This window comes from Pleurodeles waltl, chromosome 4_2, assembly GCF_031143425.1.
Source record: "Pleurodeles waltl isolate 20211129_DDA chromosome 4_2, aPleWal1.hap1.20221129, whole genome shotgun sequence".
In the NCBI taxonomy this organism is placed as follows: domain Eukaryota; kingdom Metazoa; phylum Chordata; class Amphibia; order Caudata; family Salamandridae; genus Pleurodeles; species Pleurodeles waltl.
The window spans coordinates 384187181-384213155 of record NC_090443.1 but is presented as its reverse complement, the minus strand read 5'-3'; the positions used below and the strand labels follow the sequence as shown (position 1 = coordinate 384213155).

The window sequence follows — 25975 nt, the reverse complement described above, 5'->3', positions numbered from 1 at the left end:
TTGAACTCCCTCCATGCAAAGTGCATGGAGACCCCTTCTCAGGACTTATTCACGCGCTCTCTAGCTCGGGTACTGTGCTGAGGGGGCCACCTGTAGCTCGGACTTTGTTGTACTTGTGCCACTGGCCCTTTGGTAACCAGGATAGAGCCACAGATCAAGGCAGTTTGAAATACTGGGTGGACTAGAAGGGTCTGGTGGCAATCTTGTGTGGTTACACTCAAAGAAGCCTTTGCCAACTATTGCACCCTACCAATCTTAATAACCCCCATACATGATCCACGCGCCGTTTGCTAAGACTGTTGCCTCTGAAGTGCAATGATGGTCATTATACTTCTAGAAGGGTAGAGTGCCCCAAAATACCCCTAGCTGGTCAGAAGCCATCTCGTTGCTGCTACATGAGACACCTAATAGCTAAGCATTACATTGTTTAGTCTATCATTGCAACCACTTACCGGTTTGCACGTTGATGCCAGTGTCCTCTGCATGGTGGGCATTGTGATCAGAACCAGTGCATCCTGGAAGATTTTCTTCCGGATGGTACTGCTGTCATAGTCGTATTGCTGTCAACACAAACACCCAGGCAAGTCAGATTTGGGCAAACAAGTAATGTTATAAGCAAATGTACATAAAACACAAAATAAATATTAATGAACTGTAGGCTACGGATTTGTATTTTAATACATTTAGAATTCACATCACACGCATGCCTGTATTTGCCATGTGCAAAAAAATGCGACCAATAAAACTAACATCAGAACCAACATTTTAGAACAGCTTTTGATTCATGGTCCCTGAAAGGGACATCATAATGCTCAAACTAATATAAAGAACATGAAGAAGAGTGGCTACCAAGAGCTGCCATGGTCTGGGGATGCAGACGGCTTGAGCTCTCCGCCGCCCGCGAACCCCCTTGGCTGCTTCTGTAGACAGCACCTGATCCCGCCGACACAGGAATGCTTCCTAAGGATGTGTGAAGGCCCTGGTGTGCCTCCGAATGAGAGTCTGGGGCTGTGGACGGAGCGCTGTATTACAGGTGGTCCTCTGCTCCGGGAGACTCTTTCAGCCCGCAAGATGGCGCATAGCTGCTGAGTTTTCAGTGTGCTTAAGTGTGACATTTCCATGTGTGTAGTGCATTTATGTGTGACATTTCAAGCTTTGTGTGACATTATGAGTGCCACTTTATTGTGAACGAAATCAGACAGTTGCATCCATGTCAAGATATAATTTTTAAAAATTATGCCCATTTCTCAGATGTGACGGCCCTTAATACGTGAATTGACCCCGGGGCGCTTTATACGAGAATCGTACCAAAATATAAGAAAAATTCAAAAGAACTTTAAGTGTACTTAGTACAAATTGTGCATATAAGAACAAAAATGTAACACAATTGATGCCCAAACGTGTATTGACCAGACAACAATATCTAGCAGTAAATTCACAAATTCAACATAACTACAACATAAGAAAACTACATACCTGTATCTATATCAGTAAGAAAAGTATTGTAATATAAGGCTTTTAAGAATAATACAAATATGCATGACACTCAAACAAAATCCTTTAACCATCCTGGTTTCTTTCTCTGCCTCTTATTCTGGTGACTCCTGAGATCAGTTAGGGGATTCCGAATAGCAGAGAAATGACCCCCAGAACTAATGAGATTACCACTGGACTTTTTGGGTGCACTCTCAACCAACTTAACTATTTTTAACATGCTCCATGCCTCACCCGATTCAAGTACTACTATATCTCGCTTAACCTCCTTTTTTCTGAAAGGACCCATAATATTAGATTCCCCTTTCTTCACAGACCTGGGCTTTTAGACATACATTCAGTCACTGACACACCATTCGTCATGTTTTTTTGTATGCCAGTTGATGTTCTTGTATTATACCATCTTCATGCACCTTTGCACTTCCAGTGTTTGGAGAGAGTTTGGTCATTGCAACCCTGCCTCTTAACCCCTCAGGAGGAGAAATCCCAGTTACTTTATTCGGTGTAGTTCTGTGAGCCCACACTGTTTCTCTGAGTGTGTTTTTCACAGATGCACCATTCTGCAACACCCTCTGCACACACCCCTTTACCATTTTATTCATGACTTCAGCTAAACCATTTGCTTGAGGATAATGAAGTGGCGTACATTGATGTTCCACACCCATAGCACACTCAAAAACTCCCCAAACTCATGTGACACAAACTGAGCTTCATTGTCACTCACCATGTACCTGGCTATTCTTTCTCTGACAAATTCTTCTCTCAAAAACCCAACAACCTCCTTTGAAGTAATTATGCCATAGCATTTAGCAACAATCCATTTGCTGGTATGATCAACCAAAACCAAGAAGAACCTTTCAGATACTCTCAAACAATCCAACAGCCCCACAATATCTTTACCAAGCTGTTGCCACGGCTCAGAATGTATCTTCTCAGATTCTAACAGTGACTGTCTCACAATATTAGTTTTGTCGGTTTGTGCACACATAAGAAAGTCGCTTACAACATCCTCTACCATCCTGTCCATGCCTGGCTAACAATATATTTCTCGCAATCTAGCCTTCGTCAAATTTCTACCTCAGTGACTATCATGGGCCAGGCACACCAGTTTACTCTTTAGACCCTCAAGTGGATTTTTTTTGGTGCACCAACATAATACATTATATTCTAAGTACAGCTCATCCTGGACAACCCGAAAATGTCTCATCTTCACTTAAGTTCTTTGTAGCCAGGAAACCACCGATCACAAACTTGCTGATCTTGTTATACAGCTCATCATCCTTTCTCACCAGCTCCCACTCATCCTTCTTCAGAGCCTCCTGGCCAACCCAATGCCCTAATTCCTGTCGTTCAACTTTTTCCTCATCTTCACTCTCAATTGGCAGCCTCGGGAGACAATCAGCCACTTTGTACTTGTTTCCCTTAACATAGTTCACCTCAAAATTAAACATCTCCACACTTTCCATCCACTTGTTTATTTTGGGAGTAACACGTTTGCTATCCTTTCATGATAAGACATAGACCAAAGGCTTACTGTCACTCAGTACCACAAATGATACTCCCCACAGGTAAAACTTGAAATGCTGAATTGCCCATGTGTATGCCAGTGCCTCTTTCTCTATCACAGAATAATGATTTTTAAGACCCTCTAGGGTTCTGGAGGCAAACACCACCACCTTTTCTTCACTGTCACTCACCTGAACTAACATTACACATGACCATATAACCTGGTATCTACTGTCAAAATTGTCTTTTTGCCCACATCAAAATGTCCTAATGTAGGCATCTTACATAGTTGCTGTTTTACTGCTTTGAAAGCTGCCACACATTTCTATTTCCAATCAAACTTTTCCCCTTTCCTGAGAAGTACTCACATAGGATGTACCAGTAAAGTGAAATTCTCCACAAATTTAGAATAGCATTCTACAAGACCAAAGAATGATCTCAATTATTCCTTGTTCTCAGGTACAGGTGATTTGACCACAGACTTCACCAAATCCAGCTTGGGGCTTATGCCTCCATCCAAAATAGTATGGCCAAGATACGCAACCATACCTACCCTGAACTGATACCTCTCTCTTCACCTTAAGTCCAGCAACTTGCAACTTCTATAACACTTGCTCCAATGTCCTGTCATGATCCATCCTATTCTTACCGTAATTCAATATGTTGTCCTAGAAATATAAAATCAGTCTCACTCCATCAAGGACTTTCCTCATCACCCTTTGAAAACAAGCAGCAGCTGATGCCAATCCAAAAGGCATCAGTATAAAACAGAAAACTCCCAAAGGAGTAACAAAAGAAGTTAGATGTCTCAAGTCCTTGTGTAGCAATATTTGGTGATAAGCATAGGATAGATCAAACACACTGAATACCTGTGCTTCTTTAAACAATGACAATTCTTCAGATATGTTGGGGAGTGGTTGTCTGTCTACCCAAATATTCCTATTCAGGTCACAGAGATCCACACACATTTGAATGTTCCTCCTTCCATCTTTAGATGCCAAGACCACTGGGGCCAAACCATTCTGAGGATTACATTTCTTCAATCATCCCTACTTTCCTCAGCCTGTCAAGTTCCTCTTTGATTGGTTTCATCATCATATTAGGAACTCTGTGTACTTTGTGAACAACCACTTCACTCCGTCCTCAAAAAGATTATATGCTTGAAACACTGTAGTAGTCCTGGTTTGCTGGTGAGCACATCAGGATAACAGTCAACAATATCTGCATCCTCACTCACACGCACCACCATCATAACTTGTTCTGGAGAATTTGGATTTAAAATAATCCTCAAATCATGCTTATGCCTCCAACCTAGAAGGTTGTCACCTCTTTTTGCCATGTAAACTTTGCCTACAGTTTCATTAACTTTGAATACAATGTTCATCTGTACATAACCCAACAAATCCACATTCACATCCCCATAACTCACTGGATTAATGTTGAGTCTAAGTAGTGTGATTTGATCCTTCCCAAAAACAGTGTTCCAGTTATTATCCCCTATCAATGTATGAGGAGAACTGGAACACACACACTACTTTCTCTCCAACTGTAACTTAACAGGCAGGCATTCATATTACACCTCCATCTCACTCTGCTCCCATGTTTGAAGCATCCATTACTTTAAAAATGATCTGATTAAAACCTTCCTGCAACTCCTGTCCTTGCTGGATAGTGTCAGTGCTACTAGTTTCAGCTGTCAACTGACTCTTACACACGTAAGCATAATGGCCCCTTTTACCTCATTTCCTACAGGTGGCCAACTTCGCATAACAATTAGGACTGTTAGAATTATGAAACAGGCTGCCACATCGATTACATGGTCAGATGGACGAAGCTCCTTTACACTTATCCGCTTGCTAGAACTCGCCCCAGCCCTCTGACATCAGAAGCTCTTGCAGTGGAACAAGGTACCCCACAGGGCTGTCCCCTAGTCCCCCTAATTAGTTGCTCTGGCAATGGAGCCATATGCTCATACGTTTCGGTTAGGCCATCACTACTGTGGACTGTGCCTTGCTGACAAGTTCTTTTCTTTATATGTGAACAATATGTTACTCTATTTGAGGGGGAGAAGGACTCTGATTTACAGGGGTGGTGGCGGCTTTCACGGAGTTTGGCTGCCATTCGGGGCTAATGGTTAATTAGAGTAAGTCTTGTGTGCATCTACTGCAGGAGGAGATGGCAGAGGGCAGTCCTCGACTTATGGCCCAGGCACTGCGGTACACTATTTGATACCTGGGGGGTCTCTATTGGTCGCTAGATTTGCTGTATGAGGGCAACTGTGGCTGCACAATTGCTGGATTATAGTGGCCAGTGAGACTTTGGCCAACGTAGCCGCATTCTGTGAGTGGCAGAGTTGGTGTATCCAAGATGGCTGTCCTGCCCAGTCTCCTCTGTTTGTGGTTCTTCTGCTTGAGCTCCCACGGAAGTTCTTTTGAGAGCTCAATAGTGTTTTGTTGTCCTTATATTGGGGCACATCACTACACCATATGGAACTTTTGAAATAATGCCTGCTGGTGCTGGAGGGTGGTTTGGCAGTCCTCAATCTGGAATTGTATTATGTAACAGGGCAGCTGCAATGGGTGGCTCGTTGGTTGTCCTACTAATGGGATACCATGGATACTCAAGAGAGTGGTTCCCCAATTAGGGAATTACTGAACAGGATAGTATTGAGGCTGACCTGCCCTCTGGTGTGTGGAATCTGAACTTTGTGCATGTTATGATGTGTTGGTCGAGGTGCAGGCTTGGTTGCTCAATGAGGTGAGATGGTGCGTCAGTGATGGGGTTTGACGTGGACTGTGTGGGCATGTTGTAGTCTATTTCAGAGTGGATGGGTGCTTGGGTGACTGTCATGGAGAGCGGTGCATGGGCTTTGCGGCAGGGCTGAACCTCCCATGGGCTTGTCTTCTTCCCTCTGTGGTTTGGGCTACACTTCTACTGAAGTTCCACTTGTGAATGATATTGCCTCCACGTATACTGCCTGCTGATTTTATTGTATTGTTTTCTTCTTGCTTTTTTATCCTGAATAGTTTTGTCATATTGCAAAAGTAATAAAAAAAAGTTATTAAAAAAAAAAACAAGAGTGGCTACAAATATTTAAAAAATAAAAATATAAAAAAGTAACTGAATATGAAGGCTAAAAAACACCTAAAAATCTTTTGTCTATTCATGATACTTCTTTTATTATTAGGCATGCGATCAGAGACGCTTCTGTGTTGGTTTTGCGCTTGACATAAAGGCCCTCATTATGAACTCAGCGGGAAAACCCATCGAGTTTGGCGCTGGCGGTCAACAAAAGACCGCCAGCGCGCCGAGGTCCCCACCGGCCACATTATGAACATTCCGCTGGGCCGGCGGAATGCAGGGCCTGTACGTTGACACCGGCTCCACATGGAGCCAGCGGCAATGTAGCAGTGTGGCGGGAGCAGCAGCACCCATCGCGTATGTCGGGGTAAACCGCCAGGGAAAGGCTGGTGGAATCAGGTACTTTATCGGGATCCGGCGGGCAGCACTGCTTGCGGCGCTGCCCTGTTGGATATGTAACTCCGCCATTGCCAGCCTGCCTGGTGGCGGAAGCCTGGTGGTGGCGGAGTTACTCCAATGGCGGTGCTGCCACGTATATTATATGGCAGTCTGGACCGCCATACCGGTGGCGGCAAATACCACCACCGCCGGCATGGCGACCCAGACCTACGTGTTCATAATGAGGGTCAAAATGTCCTGGAAGACCAATCGCCTTTAGTGTAATGAATGGAAATTCACGTATGGGAACTTCTAGGACTCCTGTGAGTGAGGTATCTTGGCCATAGACTCCTGCAAACCTTGAAGTTGATGGAGTCAATTGGTGTGGTGATATTAAGGCAGGTAAAAGCTCCTCTCTTATTGGTCTACAACTCATTATCCCCCCCCATGCAGACCCACCAGATGACATGCTGCCTGTTTTAAAACGCAGTTGAGGAGTGAGCTTATGTATTGATAATTTTGCCTAGTATTTCGAGTTTCAAGTTCTTCACTTATTGGGAACAAGCTTATGCTTTTATAAGGAAATACAATTTGTAGAAGTTGCTTTTAACCACAGAGTTAGTAAACATCACTCAAAGTTTCTTGACCTCACGCGAATGAGCTCTAGGAAAAAGGCCTGATGTAAAGTAGAAAGGGCATCAATCATCTGCCTAGGTTTTAATCCTATAAGAAATAGAAATCTATTGTTCGTACTCAATGCTCTTGCTCACCCAGAGTTGGACATCATCTTAGCCCCCACATCCTCATCATTAAGATTGGAGCAGGTTTCCATGCTGTGAAAGAGCTACAAGTGACTGCCCATTTTGCCATGGCATGTGACACAGAAAGATTATGCATCTCCTAAAAGCTTGATAAACTCCACTCTAGCTGGAAATCTTCACACATTCTCTTGACAACAGTGCTGGAAAGGAAAGCTACCTCATCCATGCTGAAACTCTATTACATGCAGAGGTCAAATTCTCTCAGCCGTTATTCACCCTCAGGTCTAAGCAGAAGGTCCTCTAGTTTGAACACACTGTAATTGGCTCTAGAACAGCCTACCACAACACTTCTACTTGCATGACCTAATGTTCTAGAGTCACAATGTTGTTGGAATATACTCATTTTGGTGCCACATAAATGTCTATCCTTTAAACTAATTCAAACCAAAATTTTTAAAGCAGCACCTTAAACATGACTTTTATACATGTCCAAAAAACACAGATATTTTCAGGTGCAGTACATTTCCAAGTTACCTTCAGAACACGCATCTTCACTTTCTCAATGGCAGTTGACATTTTTTGGGAGTCTCCTTTGCTGGCGTGAAAGAGGAGTTGATTGAATGTATACACTGCATTTTCCATGAGCTGAAGGGGTTAGAAGACACACAAACTATTATATTCTGTAAAATCACAGGTCACTTAGATGTAAAAATAACAATATTCACTCGCCGGATGCTTACTGGAGTGTTCTACAAGCACTGTAATGGGCACTTACCACTGCCTTAGCACTTAGAGTCTGTTTATGACTGAAAAGTTATCAGTGTTTTAAACACATATATTATACTCCCACCAAGTATTAAACTCTTTCCAGAAATATATACAAGCATAATACTTGTATAACTTCTTAACATGCATATTTTTTTCAGGAAGGATGTGCTGCACACAAATCTCCTAGGGATACCCAGTTGATAAAAACAAGAATATCGGCACTTTTGCTGAGACAAGATTAGCATTTTATAATACCTTTTTTCTCACTTACACAATACTTAAATTTACCTTGAGGACAAAAGCAAACAGTAAAAAGCACTTTAGTTCTAAACTGGAAGAATCCACCATGACAGCATGTAGGAGTAGATGATGATCCTCTGCGCAGTGAAATATTATCTAATCCATTGGTCTGCTAGGGGCTGTGCGTAGTGATACACAAGCTGCATGCCTCATTATTATTAATGCAACGGCAACTTACTAAGCGACATAACTGAATGCTGAGATGGAGGCCTGCACAGGAGAGCAAAACCTCCCTTTTTGAGAGTTCATACCTGGCGCACAGTTGCTGCCTGCACCCTGAAGTCAATAACTGTTTCTTAATTTGTGACCACAGGAAGCTGCAAACATTGTGCTTTACCTTACGAGTTGCAAGGGCTATAGCAAGACAGCACACACCTACATTCCTTACGGTGGAAGTAGATAGACACAAGAAAGAAAGGCAAGAGACCACAGACTTAAATGGTTTACAGCAGCATGCACATGACAAAAAGCAAGACATCACACATCATCCGTCTCATACAGTAGGTGCCATGTGAGGAAAAAGCAAGACACCGTTCACCTTCCTCCTTAACTCCAACAGATACATGAGGAAAAGAAGATATCACAAACCTTCATTCTTTACAGTAGTACTAATAGCCAGACACCAGAGGAAAACGTAATACACCACACACCTTTCTAATTTACAGCAGCAAGCAGGCTGCTCCTTTGCAGCCACAAACAAATGCTTGGAAGTTGATTCACAAAAACTTCCTGGGTATCAGAAGTGACATTACGCACTGTCTAAGTTCCCTTCTCCAATGGCATTACAGGTCTTTGCACACCAAGAGCACATCGTACAGTTAGGGCGCCCCTGGGACACATCATATAGTCAGCCCCTGGACTGCTGGAAACTGAAGAAAACATCTCCCAGAGTTACTGATGCTGGGACTAGGGAGACTAACAGTACTACGTTTTTTCAAGCAACTATGGAGTCTGGCACAACTCCGGGCAGCCCCCTACAAAGCAACAAACACTTATGGTGGTATCCATGCCCTTTCGAGGTACCACCACAAACTATGTGCAAATGTGATGCCACGCGCAGGGTTTATAGGGTGCAGCTTATGGCCCATGGTGTGCCCAGGCACAGTAAAGGCTGATGCCAACGTTAAAATATCTCTGGCCCGATGAACCTATTTTTATGGGTTTGTTTTTCCTGGTGCAATGCTCCAGCCACCAGGAGCGAGAGTTTGGGGCATTTTTGGCTTTTAAGTTTCCAATGGTATTTTTCTGGCTAGTCTAAAGATGCTTTTCACAACTCCTTCACACTACTGCTTCTTTCCCTTCAGCAGCACTGTGCTTGCCCTCCTACTTAGCTCCTGTGTCACCTGGCCCAGGTCTTTCTGCAGCGATGTCCACAGCCCACAAGGCAAACGACATTCCCTGCCTGTAATCGCCAATTATCCAGGCTTCCTGAACACCTGCTTGGTACCTTTGTGAACAGGAAGAGACTGGGATGCCAACTCCAAGGGCCTTTACAGAATTAGTCAACAAATGTCCAAGGGGAACACTACCTTCAGGGTCCCCAGCAAGTCCATCCTCTACTGTCCCCATGAGGAGGGCCGGGAGCTAGAGTAATTAGCTCAGAAGTCATGAGTCAACAAGAGTACAAGGATACAAGTCCAGAGTGGGTCCTCCACTCTAGATAGCGATTCTTCCACACAGAGAGTCCCTTTCTCTTCTCTGGTTCATTCTAAAAGGAGTTTTCCTTGTGTAGGGGATTTAAAATGAAGGTGGATAGTTCTAGAATGTGTCCCCATTCAATTCGGAGATGGCACATCGCCCATCCACCCCTTACTACACATCCAGGGAGCAACCCATCCACTATCAATCCCCCACAGAGCATTCTGGGAACTTTCAAAATCGCTGTTATAAGCAAGATTGGGCAGATGTCTCTTCTCAGCCACACTTGTCTCAGTCAGATCTAGTTACTTTCCTCCAAGACTTCAAAGATAATCCCTGGGTGACTACCGCCAGAAGCGTACCTGCCCCGTCTTTGTCCAATGAAAGAATATCCTACCTGTGCTTGTTAGAGAGAGGAAGATAATCACCCTATGTATTTTTCTCCCCTGTTCTTCTTCCAGATGAAAGCGAATCCCAGCGAATCCCACCAAATTGACCTAATGTCCGTGTCTAGGGCAGAAGATTTTGAACTACCAGGTGGCCAGCAGAGTAATACAATGGGAGGCACAGGCTAGAACAAAACTTGAATCCCAGTAACACTTTCACAGGGAAATGTGTCAAATTTTTAAAGTTTACCAGCAAACACATAAAGGACTTTTCTGACCCTTAATAAGCATTTCGAACCCAGGAAAAAATAGGAATTGTCAGGTCGATGGCTTTCCTATGTAATGTCAATCTAAAGTTACAATATAGGCACCTTTTACGCAGGGTGTAAAAAGAGATGATCTACTACAGATACTACATTTCAGAACAGAATAAAGGGACCGTTTCCTCCTTTATCTCCAATTCAATTACAAGATCTTAGCAGGCCATAACCAATTTAATCTAGGTCTTATCTGTGACAGCTTTACCTGTGCATCAGGCTGAGTTAGACAAGCAGTGCCTCGTTCAGCATCTGCACGTTCACATGCATGTGACCCCCGTGTCCTGTGCAACTGCTCAGTGCTCTTGCCCCCAGCTGCGCGCAGCACCTGACTCTTTGTTAAAAGGTAGTCACTGACAGAGGAAGCTCAATTCAGTTGTACATAGAAACATTACATGGGAGTGGCTTCATTATGGAGACTCACTCACAGCAAAGGTCTAAGAACCAGGAGGTCCAAAAGAAAAGAAAATGTGTTCCACCAGTTAGAACCCATTTTCTCACACAGAGATTATAAAGTGTAAGCCAGGGGTAGTTGCTACCCTTTGTGACCCTTAATTGATATCCTTGTACACATAAGAAAAAGGCAAGGCATCATACACTTTACCCTGTTACAGCGGCAGACACACAAGGAAAAGGCGATGTGTAGGCACCATACAAACACAGCACAGTACTATAAAACACAGTCCATTTAAAGAATCATAGTGAAAGTGAATCTGGACACCACCATACTAATCCAAGGTCTAGTTAATTTTCATACCCTAACAAGAAATGTGTTTGTGATGATGCAACTGTTCTTGTTGGTTGTATGTCTGTAATGTAGGGACACATATATAGTATAGACCTAGCTGGCAATGGAATTGTTGTACACAAAACATACAAGTATGATTCAGGTCTACTCAAAGAGTGAATAATAACAAAAATAAGCTCCCAGGTATATTCTAATCCAGATGACGCAGACTGTAGATTTCTGTTAGACTGGCACCAGCCACTGCTTAACTGTTGGTATCAAGAACTCGTACATAAAAACCTTGAATTATTTTGTTTTGGTATATTGCAACCAGTTTAGTGCATGGGAAAAAGTAGTGACCATGTTCCATACCGTTGATCTGCATCATGGATATAAAGATGTAGTGATAGCTTGAACATTTTTCACCCTCTAGCCCCACAATGTCTAATACAGGTGTGTATCATTTGCATACTTGCAATTAATCCAATGCAAACAAGCAATATAAGCCAATCATCTTACATCCATTTTGAAGACAGGGCAGCCATAACCTGGAGAAGACCCCCAGCAAGTAACCACTAAAGAACACAACATATGTACCACTCTACAACAGCACATGCGTCTTATACTTTGCAATAAAACAGTCAATATCCCCAAACGATGGGTCTATGTAGCTGGAACACTCAAAAGTGTCATATCATCCACTCAGTTGAATGACATACTTTCATATTTTTTATATATCTTCTTATTTTTAATTACACATTGTAACTAGTACAATCAACAGAAAAGTGAAATGTGCTCATGCATAAAGTAAAGCTGAGAAGAGCCAGTGAAGAGTCAAAATAGGAGTGTGTGCAGATAGAAAAGGGCAACATATCCATCTTTCTATCCCCAGTTTGCAGGATATCGTCCATATATGGTAGACTTTCATTTCTGGATGACGGCAAAGCACATACAGGTTATCATATAGACTGAATTGCTTCCTATTCAGACATGGGGCCCTGGAGCACAGGGGTACCTGAAAAGGGGTGGGAGTAGGGGAGATCCTTGTCTCCATTCATTCCAGGGCTGATTAATGTGTCAGACACAGTGCTTTCCAATCAACTAGGTCATCTGCCAATGTATTATCTGTTCCAGCACTGGGCATGTGCATGTCTTCTACTGACACCCACTCCCTACGATCTCTGCATCATAAGTCGAAAACAGGGCAACGTTCCGGTAGCTAGTGAATCGTAATCCATGTTTTCCAAGAATGAGCTCCAGCTCTGTCATGCAGTATCCCGTGTTTCTATCTCTTTCTAATATACATGTTTCTGGAAACAGCTCCAGCAATGCACCCTCAGGATGCTCAATAAATCCCATGAATTTGAGGCCGTGGCGGAAAGAGCATCTCTACCCAACTGCCAGCCTGTTTTCCAGCCATCTCCTAGTCCCCTGCAGTGAAATGACTGTAGCATATATGTCAGATAGGTAATGGCCTCCACCTTTGTTGTATTTGTCTTGTTTGCCACTTTACAAAGATCAGCCCTCATCGGGGTCCTCTCCAAACAGAAACAGAGGCAATTGTGTGCATTGTTACACAGTATTGCATTTTTGTTCTCTTTCCGAGTATAGGGTGGAGGTCTACTATATAAAGGCACAAGTCCACTTTGACCATCACCAACACCACCGATTGTAGGTGTGACCCTGCATTACTAGATCATATGGATTAGGTCTGCTCCATCGTCCCTACATCTAGGACAACTCTGTGTGTGGCATATATAGTATGAAGGGTTTGAGGGGTGAGGTAGGTTCTTTGTAAGTATTTAAATTGCGGAAGGTGGAACCTAGGTTTACTGCTTGCCTTTGGCATATATGCCAATAACCTTTTCTGCTCCGTGTCTGTAAACTGGGCATGACAATCGCTCCTCAACTTTTAGCTTCCAGGTGAGGCTGGGTTTATCTATCAATAGTGCTTTGAATATTACGGCTAAAGGTCTACCACCACCTCACTGTCACTATCTTTTTCAGTGTTTCCGATTCCAGTGGTCTGCCAAGAAAACCTGCCATGTGTCCCTCCACTGCCCATGACAATCTGGCCAATAACAGGAAGTAACCAGGATGCACCTCCAAACTTGCTTTCGCTTTATTCAATGTACACAGCCTGTCTTCACCACATATGTCTCCCATCAAGGCAAAGCTCCCCTCCCACCTAGCCCGCTACTCACACCTCTGCATATAGCTTCCATAGCTCATTTATACGCCATTTGATTCCAAATGAAAGAAGCGCTTCTTTTGTATAACAAATTCAATGAGTTATGTGCAGGTCATGCTGGTTTTTGCAGTGCCGCCTCTTGTTGTAGATGCCTTTGTGCATCTAGGCTCTTGCCATCCATCTGTCCAGTCAGAGGCTGGACCAGCAATGTAATTTTCTATCCTTGATTATCTTCAACTTCGCTGGCAGGAGAAACGTGTATTGTAAACTTGCTTCCGTAGTCTGCACTTCACACATTAAAATAATTTCCTCTGCTGCTGCCCTGGGCTAGTGTAGTCTGGAAATATTTTGACCAACATGCCCTTGACTTGCGAGTCTTGGCCAGTCCTGGTACTTTGCAGGATGGCGTCCCCATCTCAGAAATGTAAATATCGGCACTGCAGGCTTTGGTTTTGGTGCAAGGGCTGTGTGTGCTCGTTCTATGAAGAACACTTTTCACAGGCCTTTTAGGCGCAGCATGTGTAGTACACATTTTTCTGGAAACAGCTCCACCAACGCACCCTCAGAAGGCTTAAGAAATCCCAGGAATCCGAGGTTGTTGCAGCAGGAGCAGCTCTATGCACCTGCTAGCCTGCTTTCCAGCCATCCCCATATTTCCTGAAGGTTAATGACTGTAGCACACATGCCAAATAGGTAAGGGTATCCACCTCTGTTGTTTTGGTCATGTCTGACACTTTGTAAATATCAGCCCTCATCAGAGTCCTCTCCACCGAAACAACGAGTACATTTTGTGCTCCAAGGTCAGTTAGAGAGTTTTTATGGTCACCAGCAAATCAGAGGGTGAAGGCTTGTGGGGCACATATCCCACTTCCCAAGGGAGCACTGCGGATTCACCCAGTGCCTATTGGCCGGCAGAGTAATGCAAGATCTTATTCTCTACATTTGTTTGGGGACTTTGGGCCACATGTACAAAAGTTTCTAGCTGTGGCAAATAGTCTGATCCTGAGCAGTATTAAAAAGGGGCATGTTAAGGAGTCCCGTCCAATAATTACTTGCAGTGGGATGTGAGCCATTTGCGACCGAAATGTGGTCGCAAAACATTTGCATGTTAGCAGTAATTTCAAATTGGTGGTAACCCATTTGCAAATGGGAAGGGGTCCTAAAGGGGCCCCTTCCCCTTTGTGAACGTGGGTGACAACATCTTTTAAGAACAGGCAGTGGTCCCACGGGCGACTGACTAATCTTAAAAAACGAAAAGAAAACTTTTCTGTTTTCTTTTTGAAACACATCCCGTTTTCCTCTATGGAAAACGGGCTGCATTTAAAAAAAAAAATGTTTCAAGCAATCATACACATGGCGGCCACTTGTTGGCCGACTTCCAGTCTGTGTTCTGTCCGCAAAGAGACCAGAAACTCTGCTCTTTACCATCACAGACACTATCAGCACCAAAAGTTTATACAGGCTAATCCTGTCACCTCAGTCACTTGACTCCATTAAAATGTATCCTCTTCTTGACCTGCTATCTACCTCTGCATGAGTGAACGGCTCATCCTATCCTAATTCTTTTTGTTCCTTTGAAATCGCTCACACAAAACTATCCCCATTTCTCCCCGAGATTCAGCCCATCCCCAAATCCTTCTCTGTCTCCCTGCCTCTTCAACATATACATGGTTCCTCTAGAAAACATCTGGATGGCACAATATCTGTTATCATATTTCATGGATGAGTATGCAAGTTCTCTTGAAATTGGTGGATGGTTTGCAGGTCCGGACTGGGGAACCAAAAGCAGCCCCAAAAAATGCTCAAACCAACCCTGCTTTTCTTTGTACATCCATCTTCTCTCTTCTGCCTCTCTGTTTGCTTTCTCTACCTTCCCGCTCCCTCCCTCTCTTTCTCTTGAAGTCTACCTTGCCTGCTCTAGTTAAGCTCTGGGGCTGGGGGAAAGTGACAGAGGTACCAGCTGCCCTGGGCTGCCAAATCAGTTTCCAATGGAGCCTATGAGGGCAATGTCAAGTGGAATAAAAGGCCTGCCCAGTCTAATGGTTTGGGAGATCATCATCAGGTTGCTTACTGCCCAAGCGATTCCAGTGCAAGTGATAATCTGTTATGTGACTCAGTCACTAAATGCATATTTCACAATTAACCTCTTCTTCAATTTATTTTTCCTTTCCTCCAGTTCCTCCAAATGTTTAGGCAAATATTTGCAATGTTGCTATCCTACCTCGATCACCACAGCACCATCTTTGTAGACTTCTCTATGAACTTGATTGACAAATTGGAATAAACCATAACAACTGCACCTCTGTGGTTTCGAGTGCAAAGGCCACATTGCCCCACCATAAAATCTCTCTACTGGCTACCTATCAAAACAAGATCCTTATTTAAAATGCTGTGTTTTACTCAGTAATCAGACAAATTAATTTAGCATAAGATATAGGTCATCAAGTATTATAGAAGCATACAGAAGAGTGAGTGCTCAAGGTGGAAGGTATTGTAGTGGAGTCTGAAAGAATGCACACAAAACATGGAGCTGCACGGATAAAGGTATGTTCCCAATATGGGATAGACAAAATTTTTGCATACCAGGCACTTTAACAGGGTGAGGATTGTGTCTCACTTGCATGAATGCACTTTGTGAATGTTATATGTAGAAGAAAAATAAATGGCGTAAAAATGGCTCCTGGAGCTAAGGAAGGTGTTGGTGACAGAACTCAATATGGTGCCAATATGGTATTGGTTGTAGGAGGCTGGCCTGGCTTGTAGTGGGTACCAAGGGGTACTTACACCTTGCACCAGGTCCAGGTATCCCTTATTAGTGTAGAGGGGTGTCTAGCAGCTTAGGCTGATAGAAAAGGTAGCTTAGCAGAGCAGCTTAGGCTGAACTAGGAGGCGTGTAAAGCTCCTACTATACCACTGGTGTCATATGCACAATATCATAAGAAAACACAATACACAGATATACTAAAAATAAAGGTACTTTATTTTTATGACAATATGCCAAAGTATCTCAGTGAGTACCCTCAGTATGAGGATAGAAAATATACACAAGATATATGTACACAATACCAAAATATGCAGTAATAGCAATAGAAAACAGTGCAAACAATGTATAGTCACAATAGAATGCAATGGGGGCACATAGGGACAGGGGCAACACAAACCATATACTCTAGAAGTGGAATGCGAACCACGAATGGACCCCAAACCTATGTGACCTTGTAGAGGGTCGCTGGGACTGTAAGAAAACAGTGAGGGTTAGAAAAATAGCCCACCCCAAGACCCTGAAAAGTGGGTGTAAAGTGCACCTAAGTTCCCCCAGAGAGCACAGAAGTCGTGATAGGGGAATTCTGCAAGGAAGACCAACACCAGCAATGCAACAACAATGGATTTCCTGATGAGAGTACCTATGGAACAAGGGGACCAAGTCAAAGAGTCACGATCAAGTCGGGAGTGGGCAGATGCCCAGGAAATGCCAGCTGTGGGTGCAAAGAAGCTGCCACTGGATGGTAGAAGCTGTGGATTCTGCAAGAACGACAAGGGCTAGAAACTTCCCCTTTGGAGGATGGATGTCCCACGTCGTGAAGAGACTTGCAGAGGTGTTTCCGTGCAGAAAGACCGCAAACAAGCCTTGCTAGCTGCAAGGGTCGCAGTTAGGGTTTTTGGATGCTACTGTGGCCCAGGAGGGACCAGGATGTCGCCAATTGCGTGAGGAGACAGAGGGGGCGTCCAGCAAGACAAAGAGCCCACTCAGAAGCAAGCAGCACCCACAGAAGTGCTGGAACAGGCACTACGAAGTGGAGTGAACCGCAGCTCACCCGAAGTCACAAAGGAGGGTCCCACGACGCCGGAGGACAACTCAGGAGGTCGTGCACTGCAGGTTAGAGTGCCGGGGACCCAGGCTTGGCTGTGCACAAAGGAAATCCTGGAAGAGTGCACAGGAGCCGGAGCAGCTGCAAATCACGCGGTTCCCAGCAATGCAATCTAGCGTGGGGAGCAAGGACTTACCTCCACCAAACTTGGACTGAAGAGTCACTGGACTGTAGGAGTCACTTGGACAGAGTTGCTGAGTTCAAGGGACCTCGCTCGTCATGCTGAGAGGAGACCAGAGGACTGGTGATGCAGTCGTTTGGTGCCTGCGGTTGCAGGGGGAAGATTCCGTCGACCCACGGGAGATTTCTTTGGAGCTTCTAGTGCAGAGAGGAGGCAGACTACCCCCACAGCATGCACCACCAGGAAAACAGTCGAGAAGGCGGCAGGATCAGCGTTACAAGGTCGCAGTAGTCGTCTTTGCTACTTTGTTGCAGTTTTGCAGGCTTCCAGAGCAGTCAGTGGTCGATTCCTTGGCAGAAGGTGAAGAGAGAGATGCAGAGGAACTCTGATGAGCTCTTGCATTCGTTATCTACAGAATTCCCCAAAGCAGAGACCCTAAATAGCCAGAAAACGAGGTTTGGCTACTTAGGAGAGAGGATAGGCTAGCAACACCTGGAGGAGCCTATCAGAAGGAGTCTCTGACGTCACCTGCTGGCACTGGCCACTCAGAGCAGTCCAGTGTGCCAGCAGCACCTCTGTTTCCAAGATGGCCGAGGTCTGGAGCACACTGGAGGAGCTCTGGGCACCTCCCAGGGGAGGTGCAGGTCAGGGGAGTGGTCACTCCCCTTTCCTTTGTCCAGTTTCACGCCAGAGCAGGGCTGGGGGATCCCTGAACCGGTGTAGACTGGCTTACGCTGAAATGGGCACCATCTGTGCCCATGAAAGCATTTCCAGAGGCTGGGGGAGGGTACTCCTCCCCAGCCCCAACACCTTTTTCCAAAGGGAGAGGGTGTAACACCCTCTCTCTGAGGAAGTGCTTTCTTCTGCCTTCCTGGGCCAAGCCTGACTGGACCCCAGGAGGGCAGAAACCTGTCGGAGGGGTTGGCAGCAGCAGCAGCTGCAGTGAAACCCCGGGAAAGGTAGTTTGGCAGTACCCGGGTCTGAGCTAGAGACTCGGGGGATCATGGGATTGTCTCCCCAATGCCAGAATGGCATTGGGGTGACAATTCCATGATCTTAGACATGTTACATGGCCATGTTCGGAGTTACCATTGTGACGCTATACATATGTCGTGACATATGTATAGTGCACATGTGTAATGGTGTCCTCGCACTCACAAAGTCCGGGGAATTTGCCTTGAACAATGTGGGGGCACCTTGGCTAGTGCCAGGGTGCCCACACACTAAGTAACTTAGCACCAAACCTTTACCAGGTAATGGTTAGACATATAGGTGATTTATAAGTTACTTAAGTGCAGTGGTAAATGGCTGTGAAATAACGTGGACGTTATTTCACTCAGGCTGCAAGGGCAGGCCTGTGTAAGAATTGTCAGAGCTCCCTATGGGTGGCAAAAGAAATGCTGCAGCCCATAGGGATCTCCTGGAACCCCAATACCCTGGGTACCTCAGTACCATATACTAGGGAATTATAAGGGTGTTCCAGTATGCCAATATAAATTGGTGAAATTGGTCACTAGCCTGTTAGTGACAATTTGGAAAGAAATGAGAGAGCATAACCACTGAGGTTCTGGATAACAGAGCCTCAGTGAGACAGTTAGTCATAACACAGGTAACACATACAGGGCACACTTATGAGCACTGGGGTCCTGGCTAGCAGGGTCCCAGTGACACATAACAAACATACTGAAAACATAGTGTTTTTACTATGAGCACTGGGCCCTGGCTAGCAGGATCCCAGTGAGACAGTGAAAACACCCTGACATACACTCACAAACAGGCCAAAAGTGGGGGTAACAAGGCTAGAAAGAGGCTACTTTCTCACAGGGGTATTTGAAAAAAATAAAAGCACTGCCCACTCTGATACCTGGGCATGCATTCAGAAGATAAAAATACAGGGGAATCATAAACCATTATGTTTTAAGTACTGTGCAACATTATCAAACATGGCCAGGAAAATAAGATTTTTGTAAAGCACAAAGGGAAATCCCCATAGGGGATAGTCAATATGGCAGATCTTGCTCTAGAAGTGGAAGGTGTGGAAAGGTTGTGTAGGAGGTGGGGGGTGGTATCTCAGGAAGAACGAAGATGCCTTGGTGACTACTGTTACCAACACATATTGAGGATGTATATTGATGGTAAGGTGAACAGTTCAATCGCTCTAAGGGCATGTGTGGCAGTAGAAGGGGAAAAAACTATGTTATAAGTCATCAAGCCTTTGAAGGCATAGAATTGATAGGACTAATTGTTGTTACCCATAAAACGTCATTCCACATTTGTCTCTGTGTTGACCTCCCCTGAGCAAGAATGTAAGTGTGAATCTTTTTTCTATAATGCACATAGGTAAAATATGTATTCTGGATGGTGAGGGTGAAATGGAGGAGTCATAGTTTTCTCACCTATGAACCTCTTATCCGCATGTCGGTTTGAGCTCGCATCAGCAGTGTTCCAGGGCCCTGGCTGTTGCTTGCAAAAGTAAGAATGGGAGCATGCTTCCCCACAATGACATTCTTATTTATAGAGAAATTAGAGGGGAAGATAACAAAGTTGAAAAAGAACTGGACCCTAAAGGAGAGGGTGTTGACAAAATAGAATATTTGTGTCATAAAATGTTAGTATTCGAACAAAGCTGAAGGAAGATTTAGTAAAGGATATGTGGAATGCTCAAACTCCAGATTCCAAATAGGAAATTATCATCTTTGATGGCTATGACAAATGTTATTCACAGTTTTTAGATTGTTTTGAAAGGAAATCTTTGCAGATGCAAGTGTTGCCAAGAAACAGGAACGGTGTTAAAATGGTCTGAAGAGCCCTACAGGTCTTTTATAATGGAAAGAAAAGTATTGTTTGAGCACTCATTTGTCAGCTATGTATGGTGAGTGATGAAGTAGTTGATGGCAATCTGTTTTTAGTTATTAGAGTGGTGCCTACAATATGAATTTGTGAGGGATTGGTCACAATCACCCAAGAAGGGCATTTGGAACTTAGTCATACCAAGAACAGGCTACACAGTGATTACTGTCAGGAAAAACAGCTACATTAGTTAAACATTTACTGCTTGCCAGTACTGTGATATCTATGGCTTAAAGATAAACAAAACTACATCAGCCTCGTATCCTCTTTTGGCATGTGAACTGAGTACTATTAACATTGGTAACTGTAACACCTATTATTAACTACATCATTTCAAATCGGCAGAAGCCATATATAAATACAAATTATTGTTTTAGTTGTGTATTATTGGCACACAGGAGAAGGTGGATTGTGTACAAGCTAGAAGGGGTTCTGGACTGCATGGAGAGTGACAGGTAGCTTAAAATGCATATTACGCATGACACTGTTGGAATTCCTGGTGAAGTGAGTTGTATTTAACATTTTAGAGTCTTAATCTGTCAGGCGCATGGCAAAGGTTTGCCATGGTCCTTATATGTATTGATTCCAGGTAACCAGGTATGTTTTTGTGTCCAAAGTCATAATGAGATTGGTGATCATCTTCACAAATTATACATTTCAGAGGTATGGGTATTCCCAGTGATGTGTTGAGAAACAATATTGTACAACTAGTCTCAGCCAAAATGGAGGACTATCTTACTGGATGTGAAATGAAATACAAACTACACTTACATATCACCCACAGACAAATGGGATGGTTAAGTGTTTCAAGTGTTCCATCACATGGAAGTTGCGGGGAGCTAGTTGGCTTAACTGTTGGTAAAGATTGAAATGTGCAGTGTATGATACATAACTGCAGAATGACTCAACTTTCACAGTGCCTTTTGAGCTATGGCAAGGGCACAAGACAAACTGCAGATGTTTTCCTGTGTGACTCTGTTGATAAGGAAATTGTGAGTTGATGTTGGAAGGCTGATAGCAAAAATGAGTACAGTGATAGAGTAATGAGAGCACCAAGATAGTCCTTTGTGAGTAGATAATTGGGTGCATAGCAGATTTCCAGATCAGGTAAAGCAATGATTACTGATTTACTTCAAACCTGTCACTGTGACTGTTTTAAATTGTGCCTCAATGGGCCATTCACAAATGATGCAGATTGTGGCAGGTAATATGTTCTTCTGCTGAGGTGGTATGGGCTACCCTTAACCTTAGTTCATTCCTTTAATAATTAAGTATGTGTGCATGGACAAGGAAGAAAATGGCTGTGTCTTTATTCCTGCATCTTGTATATTGTCTGTATGAGGTGCTATGTATTCCCTTTTTGTTGTTTTGCTGTGTTGGCCTTGTGTTTGGGTCTGTAAGGTTAAGTAGATCTTAGTGATAGTGAGGCAGACATGGGTAACACAGAATAAAAAGAGGTAACTTTCTAGGTTAAGTTGTATAGCATCACATATTATTTAGACATTGTAGTAATGTCAGTTAATTATCATAAAACATTGGCAGGTGTGGCTGTCCGAATTCAATTCCTGAATGCCCCTAGCACTTACCTCCTGCATATCATTTTGCGCCCTCTGCACTACCAGGTCAATGTGGTAGAACTTAAAGCGGCTTTTAAGGTCCTGCAGCTGTTCACGCAGCAGATTCACCTTTAAGTAACAAGGCTCCATCTTCACTGAACTCAAGGGAAGGTTTTCCAGCTGTGCCAAACTCTGTGGACAAACCAAAGCAACATGTGGGTTACTAGTGAGAAACACAGGAAGGAAATGTGTGGTGTAGGGCAATGCATTGATTAAGGTAGTATTTGAAGGGTGTAAATAGGAAGCAAGGAGATAGGAAGCAGCCAAAATAGGAGTTGGAAGAGATGGGAAAAGTCAATTGAGTAAATAAGCTCTACCAATCATGGTGCTAATAACTGAGAAGAAATTACTTACTAAATAAAACAGTAGGCCCACAAAAAAGGATTAGCACAGATTATGGCCTAAACTGTGTTGGGTTACTTGTTATTTGTAACACTCTTTTGCCTTTTAGTGCTGATGGAAAACTGGAAATGGCAGTCAACGGACTGCACACATCATGATTATACATGGGCAACATATTAATGGGCGGTTTTATTGTTATAGAGCTTAATCTTTGGTTCAGGATGGTTCTAAGTGCTCACAATTTGACAAATTAAGGAACTGAAGCAAAGTAAAATTAAGTGACTTGTCAGGATCTCACTTATTGGTCTAATGGGGAGAAGGGAAATCATGGAAACATTTCTTTAAGTGCACAATTGCTCAGTTATCTCCCCACCCAAACTCTTTCCAGTCTAAAGGCCTTGAGCCATGAGCCGAACACAGTTCTGGAACCCAAACAGTGTCCCGTCAACTATGCCAAGACATCTCATATCAATGTGTTGCAGAAAGAGAAGGTAGGACTTGGCATCTATTGTACCATGAGCTAACACTTCCAAAACTGTGTACAAGAAGTGGTGTAATTTTTAATTTTAATTGATGTGGAAAAAGTAGGACTCATGATTTTAACTGCCACTTTTCTCCTCTCTTAGTTGGTACTTCAATTTATTTACAAACTAAAGTAATTTGATGGGACATTCTGGACAGTTTTTTCTTAAATAAATGAGAATACATGTTAAAATCAGCCTCAACTTAGACTGTCACTTCACAGATGCTGTACATATAGTTGCATTTTTTAAGAATAAGTGTACCCATCTGGCTCCAATGAGAAAGACTGTAACTTGGATCCAAACAATGTACAGGGAGCCGTGGAATTCTGTGTGATGGTTACCACCTTATGGGATTGCAGCTGTGGGACTCAGGGTGTGTATTAGAGACCAGACTCTGAAACACTGGCTGTGTGATGGGGACCAGCCCATGAGCAAGCAGATGGAAACCCTGGCTCTGTGGTGGGGATGTCAGGAATAAGGCCTTGCACGGTCCAGGTCTCGCCTGAAACTTCGCTGCGCGACTCTGCAGCACTTTATGCGCACCACTTGTCATCCCCTCTTGTTCCAAAGGTGACCAACAGCGTTGTCTGCCCTGTGGCAAAGCTCATAGAGCTGTAGGTTCAGGACACTGATGGACAAGATGCACTTATCAGTGGTATTCTATGAAGGGACTACAATTCCCAAGTTTTTAGAGGCAGCAGCCATCTTGGGGTGTGGCAGACCTATAAAGCACAGCCACACCCAACCATGTTGCTCACTATTTTGAAGACTTCGATGCAGCCAGACCTCGTGGGGGTTTCTCTGGAGAAGAACACAGTTCCTGAATGGCAGAGTGTCAAACAACCGAAGTATCCTTGTTTCCATGGTGCATTCAAAAACGAGTAGGTCGTACTCGTAGCGGTAAGGCCTTGATGAATTCAAGTTTGGAGGAAGTCGTTACTTCCAAAAGGTAAAAGCACCCCTTAGCATAACTAGCAAAGCATTTTCAGTTTCTAGAGTACAGCGGCCTTAGTGCAACGATCAAAGGCGTTTCAGAGCACAGATGTAAAGCATTGTTGGCACGCCAATTCAGGCGCTTCAGTTCACAGATGTAAAGCGCTCTTAGCACGGCAGTTCAGGAACTTCGGTTCACAGATGTAAAGCGCTCTTGGCACAGCAATTCAGGCGCTTAAGTTCACAGATGTAAAGCGCTCTTGGCACGGCAATTCAAGCGCTTCAGTTCATAGATGTAAAACGCTATTGGCACGACAATTCATGCGCTTCAATTCATAGATGAAAAGCGCTCTTGGCAATACAATTCAGGCATTTCAGTTCACAGATGTAAAGCACTCTTGGCACGACAATTCAAGCGCTTCAGTTCATAGATGTAAAACGCTTTTGGCACGACAATTCAAGCGCTTCAGTTCATAGATGAAAAGCGCTCCTGGCAAGACAATTCAAGCGTTTCAGTTCACAGAGGTAAATCGCTCTTGGCACGACAATTCAAGCGCTTCTGTTAATAGATGTAAAGTGTTCTTGGCACGGCAATTCAAGCGCTTCAGTTCACAGATGTAAAGCGCTCCTGGCACAATAATTCAAGCACTTCAGTTCACAGGTGTAAAGCGCTCTTGGCACGACAATCAAAGTGCTTCAATTCACAGGAGTAAAAGGTTCTTGGCACAACAATCAAAGTGATTTTAGGCCACTTGAGTAAAAACGCTTCCTGGTATTATAAGTAAAGCGCTTTAAGTTTAATGAGTAAAACTTATCAGTCTTTATAGTTGTGAATGTGTAAGCATTTTTCATTGTTCTTTGAAAGCTTAAGATGTGAAAAGCATATTTGATTCTTTGAGATTTTCTAGGTCATTGTGAGAAAGTAGCCTCTTTCTAGCCTTGTTACCCCCACTTTTGGCCTGTTTGTGAGTGTATGTCAGGGTGTTTTCACTGTCTCACTGGGATCCTGCTAGCCAGGGCCCAGTGCTCATAGTGAAAACCCTATGTTTTCAGTATGTTTGTTATGTGTCACTGGGACCCTGCTAGTCAGGACCCCAGTGCTCATAAGTTTGTGACCTATAGGTATGTGTTCCCTGTGTGATGCCTAACTGTCTTACTGAGGCTCTGCTAACCAGAACCTCAGTGGTTATGCTCTCTCTTTACAAATTGTCACTAACAGGCTAGTGACCAATTTCACCAATTTACATTGGCATACTGGAACACCCTTATAATTCCCTAGTATATGGTACTGAGGTACCCAGGGTATTGGGGTTCCAGGAGATCCCTATGGGCTTCAGCATTTCTTTTGCCACCCATAGGGAGCTCTGGCAATTCTTACACAGGCCTGCCACTGCAGCCTGAGTGAAATAACGTCCATGTTATTTCACAGCCATTTTACACTGCACTTAAGTAACTTATAAGTCACCTATATGTCTAACCTTTACCTGGTGAAGTTTGGGTGCTCAGTTACTTAATGTGTGGGCACCCTGGCACTAGCCAAGGTGCCCCCACATTGTTCAGGGCCAATTCCCCGGACTTTGTGAGTGCGGGGACACCATTACACGCATGCACTACATATAGGTCACTACCTATGTGTAGCTTCACAATGGTAACTGCAAATATGGCCATGTAACATGTCTAAGATCATGGAATTGCCCCCTCTATGCCATCCTGGCATTGTTGGTACCATCCCATGATCCCACGGGTCTGTAGCACAGACCCGGGTACTGCCAAACTGCCTTTTCAAGGGTTTCACTGCAGCTGCTGCTGCTGCCAACCCCTCAGACAGGTTTCTGCCCTCCTGGGGTCCAGCCAGGCTTGGCCCAGGATGGCAGAACAAAGGACTTCCTCAGAGAGAGGGTGTTACACCCTCTCCCTTTGGAAAAAGGTGTTAAGGCAGGGGAGGAGTAGCCTCCCCCAGCCTCTGGAAATGCTTTCATGGGCACAGATGGTGCCCATTTCTGCATAAGCCAGTCTACACCGGTTCAGGGACCCCTCAGCTCCTTCAGGTGTTGCTAGCCTATCTTCTCTCCTAAGTAGCCAAACCCTCTTTTCTGGCTATTTAGGGTCTCTGCTTTGGGGATTCCTTAGATAACAAATGCAAGAGCTCATCCGAGTTCCTCTGCATCTCTCT

At 44.0% G+C, this 25975-nt stretch overlaps 1 protein-coding gene across 2 annotated transcripts in view; it reads right to left on the bottom strand.

Annotated features, from left to right (window-relative positions):
- The window catches only part of NIBAN1 (niban apoptosis regulator 1), a 317062-nt gene that overhangs the window by 8874 nt on the left and 282213 nt on the right, over nt 1-25975 (bottom strand). For both annotated transcript variants that reach the window (XM_069231510.1, XM_069231511.1), the window contains 3 exons: nt 21974-22135; nt 7755-7865; nt 453-560 (listed from right to left, as the gene is read on the bottom strand). In XM_069231510.1, the coding sequence (XP_069087611.1) occupies nt 453-560; nt 7755-7865; nt 21974-22135 (381 nt within the window). The remainder of the gene's footprint in view (nt 1-452; nt 561-7754; nt 7866-21973; nt 22136-25975) is intronic.